Below are 17,929 nucleotides of genomic sequence, written 5' to 3'. Positions count from 1 at the left end.
TCTCTCTCTCTGCCGTTCCTTCGCTTCCTGTTTCCACAGACGCCGCGGGTGTTTCTCTCCGTCGCGGCCTCGGTGCGGCTGCACAACTGGGAGGTGAGCGTCACAGCGCCCGTGACGTCAGCTATTTCCAGTAAAGACAGAAAAAAAGAGCAGAGAGAGAGAGAGAGAGAGAGAGAGAGTCGTTTAAGAGTTGGCCCCGGGAGGTGTTGCAAGAGCCAGAAGTGTGAAAAAAGTTAATGCAGCTGCACCAGACGCTTCAGAGGCGTGCGATGCAACGTGTGTTGGAGTGTCCTCCTCCTGTACGGCTGGTGCTCCGTGTTAGTTTTGCAAAGTTAGTTCGTTAACATTTTGTCTGGTCTTCAAATCTTAATATTTCGCGATTATTCAGACTTTTAATCTTGTCCTGTCAGTGCACCCGCCGCCCTTGTGAAAGGAGTTGTTAGTAAGACGTAAAAGCCCTGTTTACATCCAAATAATATTTGGAAAAAGGCTGCAATTAACTGGTCTTCTCCAAAATGCAGAGTTTTCATATTTATTTAAAGTGATCAATATCGTCTCTGTGGACACCTGGTCAGAAATCTCCTGCTGCCTTACAACACAACCAGCTGCGCCCTGCTGCAGCAAAACACCCAGAGCGAAACAGAGCACACACTAACACACGCATGTGTTAGCTCGGCCTGGTGCACATGCAATTAATCCCACAGCTGCAGAGGTGCAGTGATGAAACTATTGCTCATCTAAACCAGAACTGGTGTAGTTGGATGGGACACTTTGGAGCATAAGGGGCCTTGTGAAAGTGCTTTCCCTGAGAGAGACTGTGTTCAGGCACAGAGCCATCCAGTGGAATGTGTCGATGTGTGGCTCCAGTCAGCCCCTTTGATGGGGAAAAGGCTTCTTCTGAAGTGTCACCTTTCATCTCTCAAAGAGTCCCTCAGTGCAGATTTTCAAAAGCCCAACGGTGCCACGTGCAAAGTTAGCTGCTTCTAACCCCCGAGATCAAAACGCACAGCTGGTGGTCCTGATGTCTGTGGAGACGTTACAGCACAGATAAAGTAAACATCCCAACACATGCCTTCCATTAACAGACTCGTTCTGCCGGCCGCGCTCTTCCGGTCGCATTTCGCAGGGTTGGAAGTGGTGGGTTTTTAGGTCGCGCACGTTTCTGACAATTTGTCATTTGAATTGTTTAGAGCAGGGGATCGGATTGCGTTGATGCAGGAAAAGCCATGAGGCCACATTTCCCAACATTCACTTTCGCAAGGGCTTCAAATGTCCATAGGACCTGGCCTCAGTTTCTCCATGAATATTGATTGTAAACTATATACTTTACATACATATTCTTTCCATTGATCTATGTCTGTCTCTTGTTCCAACTGACAGGAGCACGTTGCACAGCATCGTCGACACAAGTGTAACAGGCCACCCCGTCTTCCCCTCTCCCGAGCTGCTCAGCACAGCAGGTGTGAATGTGAGCCACCAATGCAGTCACACCCAGCCGTCACAGGAGACCCCCCTGTCCCACCGGGGCTGGAGCGAAGAGAGGGACACACATTGGGCCTACACTGCGCTGCTTCAAAGACCCGTTCAGGAACAGCAGTAAGCAGCAGTGTGTGAGCGCGTGTCGGCGGCGGTTGTGTTCTGATTTGCGTTCGCCTGCTTGTGCTGAAGGCATCCCTGTGTCTCTGGGTGTGCGTATGGATGTGTGTGTGTGGGGGGGGTGCGTAGGTGTGCGTGTGTGCCACGGAGAAAGGAAATCTATTTCAGGCGGCAAGTCTTTCATTGCCACCACAATTCCGCTTCCAGTTTCCACGGCAACGGCGAACGAGTGCCAAGGGATGGCCGCCTCGGAGAGACGCCCGGGAGCGGGGGGGCAGGTCTGCCAGCACCATCTTCTTTGATCAGCCTTCGTCTAATTAACCTTCTTCTAAAATAAAACATCACGACGTCACTTTTATAAGGACCAGTGTGGTGAATCTAATTGTTATTCCTATTATTGGTGTTATTATCATCACATAAGTGCACCACCTGAATCTAATTTCCTGTGCAACGCCTGTTTTTCTATTCCTCAAAGTACCTGTTGCATGATGTGGAAAAGAGACAGATGGACAGACAGAGGGGTGGAAGTGTGCGAAGCAGTACAGATCCCATGTAAAGCCCTCTTTTTCTTCTTCCTATTATTATTAATGTTCTTGTAGTTGCAAGAATCACTTATTAAACTTAGAACTGCGTTCATTACATTCATACGTATTAACCTTTGACAGACACGCATATTATTTACTTCTCAGCAGGCGCCTTCTCCCCCACAGCCAGTTACACACACTTATACTTGTGTGTGTGTGGTTGTATACAGATGAAAAATTGTACAGTGAAAAAATCCCTTTACTCATACGAGGATTTAAAGCCATTTAATCCTCACCAGCACCACCCGGCGTGCTGTGTTTCGAGATGACTGTTGCTCCCGTGCCCGGGCTGTGCAGGTGTGAGGGTTCACATGCGCATGTACTGGATGGATCAGGCGTCCTTCATGTGTGTTTGGGTGCGCTGACCGTGTTGGCGCGTCTCTCTAAATGACTGTGTGCTCTGTGTGTGTGGGCAGGGAGGTAGGAGGCAGCGGCGCAGCGTGATGCACTGTACTCGCCTGAGTGAGAAACGCAGCGCAGGAGGCGAGCAGTGAGCACAGGAAGCCAAGACACCGTTTACAACCGTGACGAAGCCAGGGGGATGTCCTGCAAGAAGACAATTTGTTTTTCTCTGCAGGATGCAAATGTGGCACATCGATCTGCAAGATTCGTCAATAGATACCAGAAAACAGCGCCTCTGAGCGTGGCGGGGTCTCGCTCGTCTCGCCCAGTCTAGTCCAGAGGAGCGTCCCTTTGGGTGGCTCTGTCTGCTCGACCCGTATTGTCTGGGCATAAAAAACTACCCTTTTGAACAGACCCTTCAGTGAAACACGCCACACGCACCACAGACGCAGGCACACGCCGGGGAGGAGGGGCATGTGATCACGCATGGGTTGTCGTGACAACCAGGGCCTTTCCCTCTCTTCCTCCGTTGAAGCCGTTTCCTTCTCCTCCTCCTCCTCCTCCTCCTCTGTCAAAGCCCAGTTTCCCTCTCCTCCTCCTGTCGAAGCCCAGTTTCCCTCTTCCTCCTCCTCCTCTGTCGAAGCCCAGTTTCCCTCTCTTCCTCCTCCTCCTCCTCCGTCGAAGCCCTGTTTCCTTCTCCTCCTCCTCCTCCGTTGAAGCCCAGTTTCCTCCTCCTCCTCTGTCGAGGCCCAGTTTCCCTCTCTTCCTCCTCCTCCTCCTCCGTCGAAGCCCTGTTTCCTTCTCCTCCTCCTCCTCCGTTGAAGCCCAGTTTCCTCCTCCTCCTCTGTCGAGGCCCAGTTTCCCTCTCTTCCTCATCCTCCTCCTCCTGCTCCGTCAAAGCCCAGTTTCCCTCTCCTCCTCCTCTGTCAAAGCCGTTTCTCTCTCCTCCTCCTCTGTCGAAGCCCAGTTTTCTGTGGACACTCGTGGATGGTGCCGAGTTGCCTTGGTATCCACCTGGAGTGGGCATTGTTGTGAATTTACTTAATTAATCCGTTTCTTCTTTCACAGAGTAGGTCGCCAGATGGATTGTCATTGTGGTACCACCGCACAAACACACACGTAGGGCCGTTATGAAACCTCACATCGAGAAAGGCCGAAACCTAGGCGACATCAAAAGAATCACATACGTTGTGCACGACGGGGAGCTGGCAGGCCAGCAACATCACGAAGGCAAACAGTGTTAGGGTATATTGTCAAAAGTGTAGAATTGAGCACAAGGGCAGTGATGTTCAGACTGTACAATGCACTAGTTAGAGCTCATCTGGATACTGTGGACAGTTCTGGGCTCCACACTTCAAGAAAGATATCGCTGCGCTAGAGGCAGTTCAGAGGAGAGCAACCAGACTTATTCCAGGTCTGAAGGGAACGTCCTACTGAAAGACTGAGGACCTGAACCTTTTCACCCTGGAACAGAGGAGACTACGTGGGGACTTGATCCAAGTCTTCAAAATCATGAAAGACATCGACCACATCAAACCAGAGGAGCTTTTCCAGATCAGCAGGGACACACGCACCCGGGGACACAAATGGAAATTGGGCTTCAAGACATTCGAGACAGAAAACAGGAGACACTTCTTCACACAGAGAGGCGTCACAATCTGAACAAACTCCCCAGCGATGTGGCTGAAGAGACAATTTCGGAACATTCAAAAACAGACTGGATAGGATCCTTGATCACTTAGTGGACACCAAACGAGCACGATGGGGCGAATGGCCTCCTCTCTTAATGTACGGGCAGCCGTGGGGGTAACGGACCCTACGTGCCCTCGAGACGTGCTGCTCTTCAAAAAGGGACACTTCATAACTGAAGAGCAGGGATTCTCAGGGTGAAAAACACCTTTCCAGAACACACAAGCTTTAAATAACTGGAGGGTTTGAGTGCGTCAGACTGAGCATCTCATTTTGGACTGTCGGGGGGCGGGATTCAAGTGAGACGTGTGGTGTGGAGATCGTTGTCTGCGCCTGTAGGCAGTAATGGAGACTGATCCGGTCAGATAAGGCCATCACAGCACTGTGCTGCTGGTCCTCCATCGTGTTGCAGTGCTGCTGCCGTGGCCCGTCCTCTTCATCCTCATCAGAAGACCTTGATCCCCCGTCGCCGTGCCGTGGCTTCAGCCTTCATCTGCAAATGCACAGCAGCGATCTACACCCCCACCCCGCGCCCTTGGGACTAGCGCAACAACAGACACACACAAGCCTCCGTATTCAGGCTACCCTCACACCCTCCTACAGTGTGTAGCTGCCCACACCCCACTTTCCTCGTGTTTTAACTGGCGAAAAGGCAGGAATTTACCAGCGGTGCACAAACGGGCTCTGCGGGGGGTTAGGACAGGCACAGGCAGCACACGCTGATCCGGGCACTCGCACGCGCCCATCGTGAATTCGAGAGTCAACAGGACAAAGAAGCACAGCAAACACATCATCACATTTTATTCTGATTGAACACTGGGGAATAAAAATGGCTGCACACACACTGGAGTCCCCGTTTAAAAAACCAAGGCTCTCTGTGCCTCAGTGCAGCTCTGTGGTCTTTGGTGCGATTCGTCTAGCGTCTGCCCACGCGCGGAGAGACTGCCGTCCTGCCCAGAGCGCACTGCGGGACGGCTGGATGCATTGGATCACTACACACTTGTGAATATACAATAACAACAACAACCACGAACCCCCCGCCCTCGTGTGTGTGTTCCAGAACAAAAATCAAACAAACGAAATCCAACTCTAGAACACTTCTCGACTCCTCTCCTCGGGAAGCTCCTTCAGTCCCTGTAGTTCCCGCAAACCCTGTGAACGACAAGCGGGACAAGAGCAATTAGAGATCTAACACGGGGCACGGCTGTCGGACTCATCACGCCTCAAGCCAACCAGCGACGCGGCCCGAGACAGCGGGGTATTACAGGGTCGTGGTCTAGTTCCTGCTGTTTTCTGCTCTGGAAAGGGGTGTTTGAGAACGAGAGAGAGAGAGAGAGTAGACTCCACCTCCAGCTAACGTTTTGGTCGATTCCCCCCCCCCCCCAAAAAACCGTGAGAAGGTCCAGCGTACCTCCAGGACCATGCGGATGTTGGCTTTGATTTTGGTGGAATCCTTTGTAAGTCTTTCCGTCTGACTGGAGGAACAAAACAAGAACAAGAAAAATGAAAAAAGGAATAGACAAAACACCTCTGACCTTTGACCTTTGACCCTGACCCAACCCCCGCCTCCAGACCTACACTGTGAGCTGACTGGTCTTCCTCTCGATGAACTTCAGGGCTTCCGGCAGCGTCAGCTCCACAAAGAACCCATAGCCCACAGCCACAAAGATCTTCGACGGGTCCTGACTGGACAAAGAAAAGATAAGAAGCACACAAAAGAGCGCGGGGGTGAGCGGAGCGGTGTGTGTGGACGCTGGGGTCCGGCACATTGTGTGGCGGGGATTCATTGTGGAACGGCAAGGCGCCATAAAACTGACAACATGAGAATGGATGGTTTTGAGGATACCTTCAAAGGGAGGGAGGGGGTGAGAAAGAGAGAGAGAGGGAGGGAGGCCTCAGGATAATAAGTTTAACGACAGAAAGGAAGTAAAACAATGAGGAAGTACAGAGAACCACAGACCAGGACTCACACTTGGGCTTGGACATAGAAATTACAGCCCAGGTCCACGTCAGTCTTCAGTTCCTTGTTTCCCGCTTCCTAGAAAAGAAAGACGATTTCTCAGAAAGGTCGTCCCTATTGAGAGAAACGAACTCCCGCGCTCTGAGCCTCGCGTGTCACCGGCACGTGACCCTGATAAACTTGATTTGATTGAGTTTATGAAGCCGCCTTGCTTTTTAAAATTGTGATCTGGGTTCACAAAACACTCGCCTCGGTTCGGCACCGAATCTCATCACAGGATGCTGCTGTGCGCGTTTATCGCCTTTCCCCTCCGTTGTCAATATACACTCACCTAAAGGATTATTAGGAACACCATACTAATACTGTGTTTGACCCCCTTTCGCCTTCAGAACTGCCTTAATTCTACGTGGCATTGATTCAACAAGGTGCTGAAAGCATTCTTTAGAAATGTTGGCCCATATTGATAGGATAGCATCTTGCAGTTGCTGGAGATTTGTGGGATGCACATCCAGGGCATGAAGCTCCCGTTCCACCACATCCCAAAGATGCTCTATTGGGTTGAGATCTGGTGAGTGTGGGGGCCAGTTTAGTACAGTGAACTCATTGTCATGTTCAAGAAACCAATTTGAAATGATTGGACCTTTGTGATATGGTGCATTATCCTGCTGGAAGTAGCCATCAGAGGATGGGTACATGGTGGTCATAAAGGGATGGACATGGTCAGAAACAATGCTCAGGTAGGCCGTGGCATTTAAACGATGCCCAATTGGCACTAAGGGGCCTAAAGTGTGCCAAGAAAACATCCCCCACACCATTACACCACCACCACCAGCCTGCACAGTGGTAACAAGGCATGATGGATCCATGTTCTCATTCTGTTTACGACAAATTCTGACTCTACCATCTGAATGTCTCAACAGAAATCGAGACTCATCAGACCAGGCAACATTTTTCCAGTCTTCAACTGTCCAATTTTGGTGAGCTTGTGCAAATTGTAGCCTCTTTTTCCTATTTGTAGTGGAGATGAGTGGTACCCGGTGGGGTCTTCTGCTGTTGTAGCTCATCCGCCTCAAGGTTGTACGTCTTGTGGCTTCACAGATGCTTTGCTGCATACCTCGGTTGTAATGAGTGGTTATTTCAGTCAAAGTTGCTCTTCTATCAGCTTGAATCAGTCGGCCCATTCTCCTCTGACCTCTAGCATCAACAAGGCATTTTCGCCCACAGGACTGCCGCATACTGGATGTTTTTCCCTTTTCACACCATTCTTTGTAAACCCTAGAAATGGTTGTGCGTGAAAATCCCAGTAACTGAGCAGATTGTGAAATACTCAGACCGGCCCGTCTGGCACCAACAACCATGCCATGTTCAAAATTGCTTAAATCACCTTTCTTTCCCATTCAGACATTCAGTTTGGAGTTCAGGAGATTGTCTTGACCAGGACCACACCCCTAAATGCATTGAAGCAACTGCCATGTGATTGGTTGGTTAGATAATTGTATTAATGAGAAATTGAACAGGTGTTCCTAATAATCCTTTAGGTGAGTGTATACTGACTTCAACGGGGTGCGTTTCTTGTTTCAAGCACATCAGGGTTTCGAAACCTCGCCCCCGTGTTCACAGACAGGTTTCCCGTCCCGACGGTCAGGCAGGAGGGACGCGGTGTCCGCCTGTCTGTCAGAGCCGTACCTGTAGACTCTCGATGACGTTCTTCAGCTGTAAGTACTGGGCGATCTTCTCATACAGCTCATCTCTCTGCTCCAGGATCTTCCTAACGGGAGAGAGATTAAACAATTTAGCTGGATCTTCATCTCCAATATCCAACATGACGTGCAAGTCTCTGAAGAGGACTTGAAGAAGCCCTGAAGTCTGGGGAGACCGAGGCCTCAGGGGTCTGAACTGGCAGCGCAACACACATTCTTTATTGGTCGGAAGGGGGCCAGGAAAAATAATCTGCTTGTTTTAATTAATTAATTAATTAATCAATTAATTAATATAAAGCTGTGCTTAATGACCTGCAGCTGCTAGTAACCCAAGCTGGGTGTCTGTCAGGTTGTCCACAGCTGTAGCATCAACACATTTCCGTTGGACCCGTTTGGAGACACTGATGGAGCTGAAGTGACTCTGGTGCTTCAGTCGCAGGGAGCAGAAGTCTTTCGAACTCAGCGTCTCTTTTCTCTGCACGAGACGCTGGTCAGTCGTTCTTTAGGGCCGTTACGTGCCGGCTGTCTGTACAGTTAGTTATCGAAGCACATTTTCTTCTATCAACAGTCTAATGAATTCTCACACAATGGTCTTACGTTGACATTTTCTGACACATCAGACCTGCCGACAGTTAAAAACTATGTGGGGCGACTGCTTCTTATACAACATATTGAAAAACATATAAAACTTTTTCCAGTGATCTAATTGAGATGTGTAATTAGGCTCATTCCCTGAGAATAAAGTGTCATTCTAAGTTTGACTCCTCCCCATTAAACAGGCTGGAGCTAAAATTAGGCTCCATTGAAGAACTGTTTTTAAAATTAGCAGCAAAACATTGCAAAGCTGCACAAAGTCAATATAGAGGTATTTATGGCACTCTACACACAACATAATCGAGAGCACACATTTGTAACACTGAAAAAAAAGTCACTTACACATCGTTCTTTGACATATTTATTTCAATCTAAAAAGCATTTCACATGCTCCTTTTAAAGTCAAGATTTTAAGTCTGCAACCTCGTAACACCTTAAAAAACAATCTGCAAACTTTATAACACTTAAAAAAAACTATTTAGGTCATCATTGTTCTTTGGTTTACTTTGTATTCATTCTGTTTTACTACCTCTTTTCTGCTGACAGTCTGTTTAATATGGTTTAAGGATTACATTTATTTTATTTCACTGGAGCTCAGGAGAGCAGCCACGTCAGCCCAACTCAGAAAGAAACACACGCCACACTGACACTTTGAAATCTGCAATACATACGTGTTGCTCTTTACTGATCTAGAACACGTCTTGACTCCTATTCTCAGTCTATCTCAATCAGTGCATGGAAACAGTCTCCTGGTTCTGTATGGGATGCAGGTACATAATGGGACACAGCCGGTTCAGTTCATTATTGATACACAGGGGGGGAAACTGGAGCGACCAAAGCACGTGCTGGTGCCACTGACTGAAAATGTTAGCAGCACCAGCGGCACTAGTGGAAAAAGTCAGTCTAGATCCTTGGACCTCTTCTTCTCCCTCAGAATCTCCTCATAGCAGGCCAGCATCCTCTTGATCCCTTGTCGGGTGGCTGCTGCGCGCTGCTCATTCGAATCGATGTCCTCAAGAACCCGGATGCCGGCTTCGATGAGTCCGAGCCCCTCGGACAATTTCGAGACCGTCATGGTCCTCCTCGTCTCCCGGGGCTCGGACTCGAGTTCCTCGGCTTCTTCGAGGGAGCTCTGATTGCAGATTTCAGCGAGGTCCTCGGGCGTAAGCTCCCGGTCGTGGGAGCTCAGCAACTCGAGCACGTCCTCTGCGGTGACTTTCAAATCAAGTTCACCCGCCATAGCGACGATTTCCTCCGTCACGTGGGCCACAGGGTCGACTTCCCGAATCTCCGCCGAGTCTTGAACCTCCGTGAAGAAGAAAGGGCAAAGTTTCCTCCAGGCGCCGCTCATTGTCTTCTCTGCCACGGCAGCCCAGGAGTCCCCGATGATCCTCACTGCATCTAGGAGATTAAAGGCCCTCCAAAAGTCCTTCACCGTCAGATCACTGTCCTCCTTCACGGCTGCGTTCAAACTGGCGAAGCAGCGGAGGGTGTAATACACCTTGAACGCCTCGATCACTCCTTGGACCATGGGTTGAGTTAGGAAGGTGGCGTCTGGAGGCAAGAAGACCACCTTAACTCGTGGATCAAAGTCCAGGAGGGTCGCAGGAGGGTGGCCGGGAGCACCGTCGACGATCAGAATCACCTTAAACGGCAGGTTCTGGGAGCGGCAATAGCGTTCAACTTCCGGAATGAAATGGTGACCGAACCAGTCCTCGAACACAGACGCAGTAACGCACGCCTTGGAATTGGACTTCCAGATCACCGGGAGACCAGACTTGGACTTGTTCTTCAGCGCTTGCGGGTTCTCCGAGCGATAGATGAGGAGCGGCTTCAATTTGCAGTCACCAGCCGCGTTTCCGCCGAGCATTAGCGTCAGCCGGTCCTTCGACGCTTTAAATCCAGGAAGCGTCGCCTCCTCGCGGGTGACAGACGTTCTCCTGGGCATCTTCTTCCAGAAAAGCCCCATTTCATCGACGTTGAACACGGTCCTGGAGCAATAGCCTCCCTCCTGTATCATCTCCTCCAATCGACTGGGGAAGGAAAGAAACTCCTCCTTAATAGCACATGCATCCTCCTTAATAGCACACACAGCCTCCTCATGAGCCATTGCAGCCTCCTTACTGGCAATCACAGGCTCATTATTGGCAATCGCGGCCTCGTGAGCAATCGCGGCCTCCTTACTGGCAATCGCGGCCTCATGAGCAATCGCGGCCTCCTTACTGGCAATCGCAGCCTCATGAGCAATCGCGGCCTCCTTACTGGGAATCACGGCCTCACTGGCGCCTGCAATGTTATGCCAGTCACAACGTTGTTTAAATCGATTAAACCAGCCGTAGCTCGCGAGGAACACGTCATCCTTCGCCTCGTCTCCAGCTTCCTCCTTCAACCGGGCAAAAATCAGCTTGGCTTTGTTGCAGACGGCGCTCTGATTGACGGGGCCGGTCTTGAGCTTGACCCGGTCGAGGCACCACACGTTCAGCAGGGATTCCATCTCGGCGACCAGGCCGTGGCGCTTCCTGATGATGGTGGACTTCATGGGGCGAGCGTTCCTCACCTCGGACAGGAGACGCTCCTTGTCCTTCACTATGGTGCGCACGGTGGTCTGGGCGAGGCTCATCTTGGCGGCGATCTCGCAGGCCTTCATCCCTCCGTCGGAGAGCTGGATGATTTCATATTTTGTCTCCAGAGTCAAAGTCTTTCTTTTCTTAGCGCTGGATGTTGAAGCAGAAGCCTCCCAATTCGCCGCCATCCTAACAATTCGGAAGCAAACAGTTAAACCAAGCGTTAAGAGAGAGAGAGCAGAGTTTCGGAGACAAGCTTGGCCTGCAGATGAACGCTCCAGGGGGCCCTCATTCACGCCTGCTCAGTGCGAAGCTGCTGACGTCAGGGTGGAAGGACGTAAAATGAGGCACGTAAAACGAGATGACGTAGGTCAGGGGGTGACTGCACAAGCACCTCCATTCAAACACAAACGTGGGAATGGACAATGTCTCTCTGGGCTTCTGCAGGGGTTAAACCAACCACAAGCGCCACTTCCTGTACAACTGCACCTTCTCTTAAACTGGTCCGGAATGCAAACACGTCTTTATAGTGGCATGCAGCAGAAAAATAATCCCTCTACGAGAAATAAACGTCATTTCCTTTTTGATTATTATACTTACTGTAAGTCTCTCTTTAAGACCTCGTCAATAAACGTCTCGTACTCCAGCACTTTGTCTTCCACTTTCCTCTTGCCCGGAGTCATTATGGAGGCGCCGCACAGTCCTGTTCTAAAGAAAAGTGAATGACGGTAAATAAGATCACAGAAGTGCCGCAGTGCGATTATTTTTAAATAAATACGTAGTAAATAATTTCCCCAACACTAACATGTCAAATAAACCACTAGTAGCTTCTATTACATTAAGCTAATTTAATACAATTCATAAGCTACGTCAGAATGCAATAGCTTGTACAATAACACTTCTTGTGTAATTGTATTTTATTTTAGATATTGTAGCTAGAACATGAAAAATAACTACAGCGTCTTACAGTGCATGTCTGTGTATCTCCTAATCCTTATACGATGCAATGTTGATGCTTTTCCAGTCGACTTCCGCATTCACTTCCGGGTTACAGTTTGCATACGTTGTATAATTTAATTGAACCCTGTTTAGCAGCCGTGTAACAGACTGTAGCCTAAAGTGTGTAAATATTCAAATTTAAATAGTATATGGCACGTCCTTTAAAATATATTTGTGTACTTGATTCTTCTTACGTAGCGATGCACGCAAGGGTCACAGGTCAAAGGTCGCTCCTCGGGTCCTGTCTGTTTTTAACACGTGCATTTCGCCCAATACCAAAATGTCGTTTTAGTGACGCTCGTCTGTGGATGTTTAAGTGTGAATCTGGACATACAATTGACGAGATCGATATCTTCATACAAATCAATTGACACTTACCGCTGGAATTAGCTCACCGCACTAAAGGGCAAAGTCACAAGGTAAGCAAACAGGGCCGGGCAGCGACCCCGGCCTCTCCTGGCCTGACTCGCAGTTACCGGCCGTCATCTCCGGGGATCGCTCGCTGTGTTTTCACCAGCATCGTACATGAAATAATAATAATAAAGCAGTTTTCCGAGTATTAGAAGTATTATGTACCTGTGCATTGAAGGACTTTGCTGCTACCCAGCTGCTCATTTGTCAATACGCGAGTGTGTTTTTGTTTTATTGACAACGCCCCCCCAGTATAAGTGATCAGCTGTTACTGTTTAATAATATCTGTTGTGATCACACTACCTGCACAGTTGCACCATGTTTAAGCAGTCTGTGAAAAACAACCTGACTTTTCGTTCAGCCAGCCTTCACTGCACACCCGGGAGCGCTGCGCTGTCTTTGTTTGATCAATATTATTGAAATCGGTTCCCAGTGATTGAAAGCGCATGCCCGCCCCCGCTCCTGTGAAAGGCAGCCGCCCGGGGTGTGCGGGTCGTGTTTGTTGCACCTGAGCCTGTACCCCTGTGTCTCAGTCAGGATGGCCGGGCCGGAGCTGCTGCTGGACTCCAGTATCCGCCTGTGGGTCGTGCTGCCCATCGTCTTCATCACCTTCTTCGTGGGAGTCATCCGGCACTATGTCACCCAGCTGCTGCACAGCGACAAGAAGGTGGACCTGGAGCAGGTGTCCGACAGGTGGGTGCGGGCGTCTGGGGACTTCAGTTTATTCATATGAGTTGAGCACAAGGGCAGTGATGTTCAGACTGTACAATGCACTAGTTAGAGCTCATCTGGATACTGTGGACAGTTCTGGGCTCCACACTTCAAGAAAGATATCACTGCTCTAGAGGCAGTTCAGAGGAGAGCAACCAGACTTATTCCAGGTCTGAAAGGAAATGCGTTGTAAAGCCTCCCAGTAAACACACTGAAGTAATGCCTGTTGTCTGTTTTGTAGCCAAGTTTTGCTTCGAAGCCGCATTTTGAGAGAGAATGGCAAATACATCCCCAAACAGGTGAGTCTGACCCAGCGGAGATGTTTGAATGATTACGATCCTCATTATTGCTCAGCTTTTGTGTCTCCTGTGACGTGTCGAACAAATGCCAACGGTGTTAGAACTGTGGCGTGTGTGCTCTCGTTTTTAATCGGTCCAGATGTCAACATCATCCCCACACAGTGCCAGCAAAAAACATTGATGTTACGCCCTTGCGGACGATCCCCTGTTTGATGTCTTCCTTGAACCGTGCTTCTCTCCTCCCACAGTCCTTCGCGATGCGGAAGCAGTACTTCAACGACCCGGAGACCGGCTTCTTCAAGAAAACCAAGAGGAAGGTGGTTCCCAAAAACCCCATGACAGGTGAGGATCGTGCACCCAGGAGCCACTGCTGCAAACTCAGTGACAGCCGGGTCTGAATTCCAAGCAGGCTCCCTCGGGCCCGGATCCGGTCCAGGTACGGCCACCCGTTCGTATCTGACGCTTCAGAGCGTGCACCGTGGTGTTTGAGTGACATGAGACGAGGCGCGGCGCTGTAGGATAGGGTCTGGGCGGGGTATTCTCCGCCGCGTTCACACAGACGTTATTCCCAGAGACACGGTGACACTCGCTGGCACCGGAGCTGAGGAACGGGGCAACCGCTGGGCTCGTTCTGTCCCACGCGGGTGCGCCCGGGGGGCGGTGGCCGTGCTGTAACGCGTGTTTCCCTCGTCTCCCTCAGACACCAGCATGCTGACCGACATGATGAAGGGCAACCTGACCAACGTGCTGCCCATGATCGTGATCGGTGGATGGATCAACTGGGCTTTCTCGGGGTTTGTGACCAGTAAGTCCCCCGTTAGAAGTGAGAAGCTGATGATCGTGTTTATTGTGTATGTGTATGTATTCAGTGGGTTCTGTAGAGAGCGAGAGAACAAACGCATCCATCTGACTCGTGTTTCCAGTTCCCTTTGGAATCCCTTTGTCGATTCCTACTGTGTCAACGACAAAAACCGGACCTGGGGTTTGGACCGGGTCAGAAACTGGGCATTGGACTCCACCCCAGCCCTGCAGTCTGGTCACGAACATCAGATGGTGCCGTGGTGGGGGGGGATTTACAAGGGAAATGCAGAGCTGAGAGCCGGCTTCGCGGACATCCGTGGGCTGGAAAATGAACCAACTGACAAACCGCCTGATAAACGAGCGCAGATGCCTGATGCCTGATCTCTCTCTCTCTCTCTCTCTCTCTCTCTCTCTCTCTCTCCTCACAGCGAAGGTGCCCTTCCCTCTCACCCTGAGGTTCAAGCCGATGCTGCAGAGGGGCATCGAGCTGCTCTCTCTGGACGCCTCCTGGTATGGCTGCTAACGATGGCTCTCTCCAACGTCTTTGCTCCTCTTCGCTTTTGTCACTCCTTCCTCCCTTCTGTCTCTTTCGTTGCCTTCGCTCTTTGACTGATGATGTGTGTATTGTGTGTGTTGCTAAAGCTGTATTCCTCCCCCCCACCTCTCTCTCTGGCGTCTGCAGGGTCAGCTCTGCGTCCTGGTATTTCCTGAACGTCTTCGGACTGCGCAGCATGTACAGCCTCATTCTGGGCCACGACAACGGTGGGTGTCCCCGTCCCCGCGCCCCCCTGAGGACCGCTCTGTCCTCGTAGAGACCCCCAGAGGAGCGACTGTCTCCAGATATAACGATCTTTCTTTCATTGGTTTATTGTTGATGTTCACAGTGCCCTCCATTATCGCTCTCCGCTGCCCTGCTGGTTTTTATTCCAAACAAGCTCTTAATTACTTAATTGAACTGTATAGAGCTGTTCGTTCAATTAAGGATTCAATTAAGCAATTAAGAGCTCAGTTGAAACAAAAACCTGCAGCGTAGAGTTGGAAACCACTGCCTCTGTATGGACTCCCCCCCCGTCTGTAATATCTCTGTATGACCCTCTGCAGCTGCCGACCAATCACGGATCATGCAGGATCACATGACCGGCGCAGCCATGGCGATGCCCCCTGACCCCAACAAGGCCTTCAAGGTGAGACATGCAGCCGCGGTGCGTCTGGACTCGAAAGAAGTGCGTCTGACGCCTTCACCACTGCACCCTGACAGAAATCCGACCGAGCTCCACTCTAGTCTGTGGTTCGGACGGCCGCCCCTGAACTCAAATTCAAACCCGGTGTGACGCCTTTAACGAGCTGCTTCCATCGGGCGATTACAATCGTGTGTGCGTGTGCGTGTGCGTGTGTGTGTGTTAGGGTGAGTGTGTCTGTCAGTGTGTGCGCACGTGTGTGTGTGTGATGTGCTAATTAAATTTCCCACATCTTCCCATTGTGTTTCATTTTGCATTCGTACCCCCCCCTTGAGGAGGCCGGATCTACAAAGGCTTCCCCCCCCACTTCATCCACCCCGATCCTCCTCGAAATTAAATCTGCAATTCATGGCGGCGCGGGGAGACGGAGAAGAGCCTTTTAAAAGCCTTTTCGATGTTTCTTTTAGAAGCGCTGAATATTTTATTGTCGGAGGGAGAGATGAATAATTCATCTCCGCCGGGGGCTCTCCCCCCTGTGCAGTCCACTGCGTGTGTTAATGTACCGATTGAGCTCGACACACGGACGGCACGCTTTCACTCTGCCTCCGGTGCTTTAGCCGTGATCAGAGGGAGTGATTGGTATTCGTTAGTCCGTATGAACAGCCATCATGATCGCGATGACGGTAAATATAGTAGTGGTAAGAATATCAGAGTGTCCAGTCGAGAGGAGGCCATTCGCCCCATCCTGCTCGTTTGGTGTCCATTAATAACTCAGTGATCAAGGATCCTATCCAGTCTGTTTTTGAATGTTCCCAAATTGTCTCTCCAGCCACATCGCTGGGGAGTTTGTTCAGATTGTGACGCCTCTCTGTGTGAAGAAGTGTCTCCTGTTTTCTGTCTTGAATGCCTTGAAGCCCAATTTCCATTTGTGTCCCCGGGTGCGTGTGTCCCTGCTGATCTGGAAAAGCTCCTCTGGTTTGATGTGGTCGATGCCTTTCATGATTTTGAAGACTTGGATCAAGTCCCCACGTAGTCTCCTCTGTTCCAGGGTGAAAAGGTTCAGTTCCTCAGTCTCTCAGTAGGACATTCCCTTCAGACCTGGAATAAGTCTGGTTGCTCTCCTCTTGGCATTGGGGGGGTTCTGGCTCTGTGGGTCGGTTCTGGGGGGTCCTGACTCCGTGGCTGTGTCTCCGCAGAGCGAGTGGGAGGCCCTGGAGATCGTGGAGCACCAGTGGGCCCTGCAGAACGTGGAGGAGGAGCTCATCTCCCGAGACCTCAATTTTGGGGGCTTCTTCAGCCGGGAGGTCAAGACAGCCATGTTCTGAGTGGAGAACCAGACAGCCCCCCCGCAACAGCCTTCAACGTGTCACTGCAGCTCTGGCTGGGGGGAGGGGGTTCTCGATGGCAGCTCTCTCTCCCCACTTCTCTGTATCTCCAGTCTTTTTTAGCAGGTTTGTGTGGTTGTTGGGGGGGGGGGTTGTGCTCACGTTTGGTGACGTCACTCGTTGACAGTTAGGATCGGAGGAAGTGATGAAACCCCCAGTACGAGGATCTGTCAGTGTCTTTTAATGTTTTTAATGCAAATGTCCAGATGTGATCTCTCTCAACACACTGTTGCCTTCGTTGCCCCCCCACCCTTCCACTCCGTCCCGTCTCACAGGCTGAAGCGTCACACACCTTCTCTACACCAGGGGTTTTCAAACCGGTCCTGGAGTACCCCCTGCCCTGCTGGTTTTTGTTCCAACTTAATTGCTTAATTGACCTAACAAAGCAATATACCATTCAATTAAGTAATTAAGACCTCGGTTGGAACAAAAACCAGCAGGGCAGGGGGTACTCCAGGAACGGTTTGAAAACCCCTGCTCTACACCATCTGCCTTTGATTGAAGCATGTTTTATATAATATTAAGTGACACCCCAGGCCCATAGTCTCTTTCTTCTACCCTTTCTCCTAAAATCTAACCTCCCCCCACACACTCTCTCTATTTGATGGTAACTGTGCTGTTTTGGTGTGAATCCACGCTCTCTCCAGTTTGTTTCCAATAATTATTTCAGTGCCTCCCGCAGGTTTTGCTCATGGGCTGAAATGAGCCCACGTTACATGTGACATGCATGTGTAAATGTACAGCCGAAGTGTCTCCCAAACCCCCCCCCACTCCATTTTTTTTCTAAAACCAAGTAATATTAGTAAGTGTGTACATTTACACTGAAGAGCCTGACTGTGAAAAACTCTGTTGGGCCCAGTGTCTCCCTTGCAAATGTTACGGCCTAGACTGTGTAAAAGGATCTGGACTGGGGTTGGGGAACGACAGGTTTGTTGAAGGGGTCTTTGCACAGAGAGTGGCGGGGGCAAGCCGGTTTATTTGTGTATTCTCTGCCTGTTCAGTCCCGATGATGATACTGATTAGAAGGGGGTGGGCCGGGAGTGTGAGTCCAGCAGGTTGGGGGTTGTGTGCCTGCCTGGAGAAGAGATTTTGTGATGAATAAAGTCTATTTATTGA

At 50.3% G+C, this 17,929-nt stretch overlaps 2 protein-coding genes and 1 long non-coding RNA gene across 7 annotated transcripts; 2 read left to right on the top strand and 1 right to left on the bottom strand.

Annotated features, from left to right (window-relative positions):
- The first annotated feature begins 6 nt into the window (after nt 1-6).
- Nucleotides 7-1,957, top strand: LOC136753731 (uncharacterized). The gene is made up of 2 exons (XR_010817464.1): nt 7-93; nt 1,381-1,957. It is a non-coding gene; the product is annotated as an uncharacterized LOC136753731 (long non-coding RNA).
- Nucleotides 1,958-4,988: 3,031 nt separating this feature from the next.
- On the bottom strand, nt 4,989-12,141 carry uxt (ubiquitously-expressed, prefoldin-like chaperone). 4 transcript variants are annotated; one of them, XM_066710069.1, is made up of 7 exons: nt 11,997-12,101; nt 11,630-11,737; nt 7,858-7,939; nt 6,182-6,249; nt 5,790-5,897; nt 5,623-5,686; nt 4,989-5,363 (listed from the first exon to the last, which is right to left on the bottom strand). In XM_066710069.1, the coding sequence occupies exons 2-7, from the start codon at nt 11,710-11,712 to the stop codon at nt 5,301-5,303; spliced, it is 468 nt and encodes a 155-aa protein (XP_066566166.1). In that variant the 5' UTR covers nt 11,713-11,737; nt 11,997-12,101; the 3' UTR covers nt 4,989-5,300. The 4 variants fall into 4 exon arrangements, with proteins under 4 accessions (XP_066566166.1, XP_066566167.1, XP_066566163.1 ...); XM_066710070.1 differs by having other exon boundaries at nt 11,630-11,732; nt 11,997-12,080; XM_066710066.1 differs by lacking the exons at nt 4,989-5,363; nt 5,623-5,686; nt 5,790-5,897; nt 6,182-6,249; nt 7,858-7,939 and adding an exon at nt 8,814-11,218 and having other exon boundaries at nt 11,997-12,141.
- Nucleotides 12,142-12,262: 121 nt separating this feature from the next.
- LOC136753729 (ER membrane protein complex subunit 3) lies at nt 12,263-17,929 on the top strand. 2 transcript variants are annotated; one of them, XM_066710072.1, is made up of 9 exons: nt 12,263-12,447; nt 12,977-13,132; nt 13,392-13,449; nt 13,698-13,791; nt 14,150-14,254; nt 14,679-14,760; nt 14,933-15,012; nt 15,352-15,434; nt 16,625-17,929. In XM_066710072.1, exons 2-9 carry the CDS (start codon nt 12,978-12,980, stop codon nt 16,751-16,753), a joined length of 786 nt encoding a protein of 261 aa, XP_066566169.1. In that variant the 5' UTR covers nt 12,263-12,447; nt 12,977; the 3' UTR covers nt 16,754-17,929. The 2 variants fall into 2 exon arrangements, with proteins under 2 accessions (XP_066566169.1, XP_066566168.1); XM_066710071.1 differs by having other exon boundaries at nt 12,264-12,447; nt 12,973-13,132.

This window comes from Amia ocellicauda, chromosome 7 (genome assembly GCF_036373705.1).
Source record: "Amia ocellicauda isolate fAmiCal2 chromosome 7, fAmiCal2.hap1, whole genome shotgun sequence".
NCBI lineage: Eukaryota > Metazoa > Chordata > Actinopteri > Amiiformes > Amiidae > Amia > Amia ocellicauda.
This window is presented reverse-complemented; position numbering and strand designations above follow the sequence as displayed.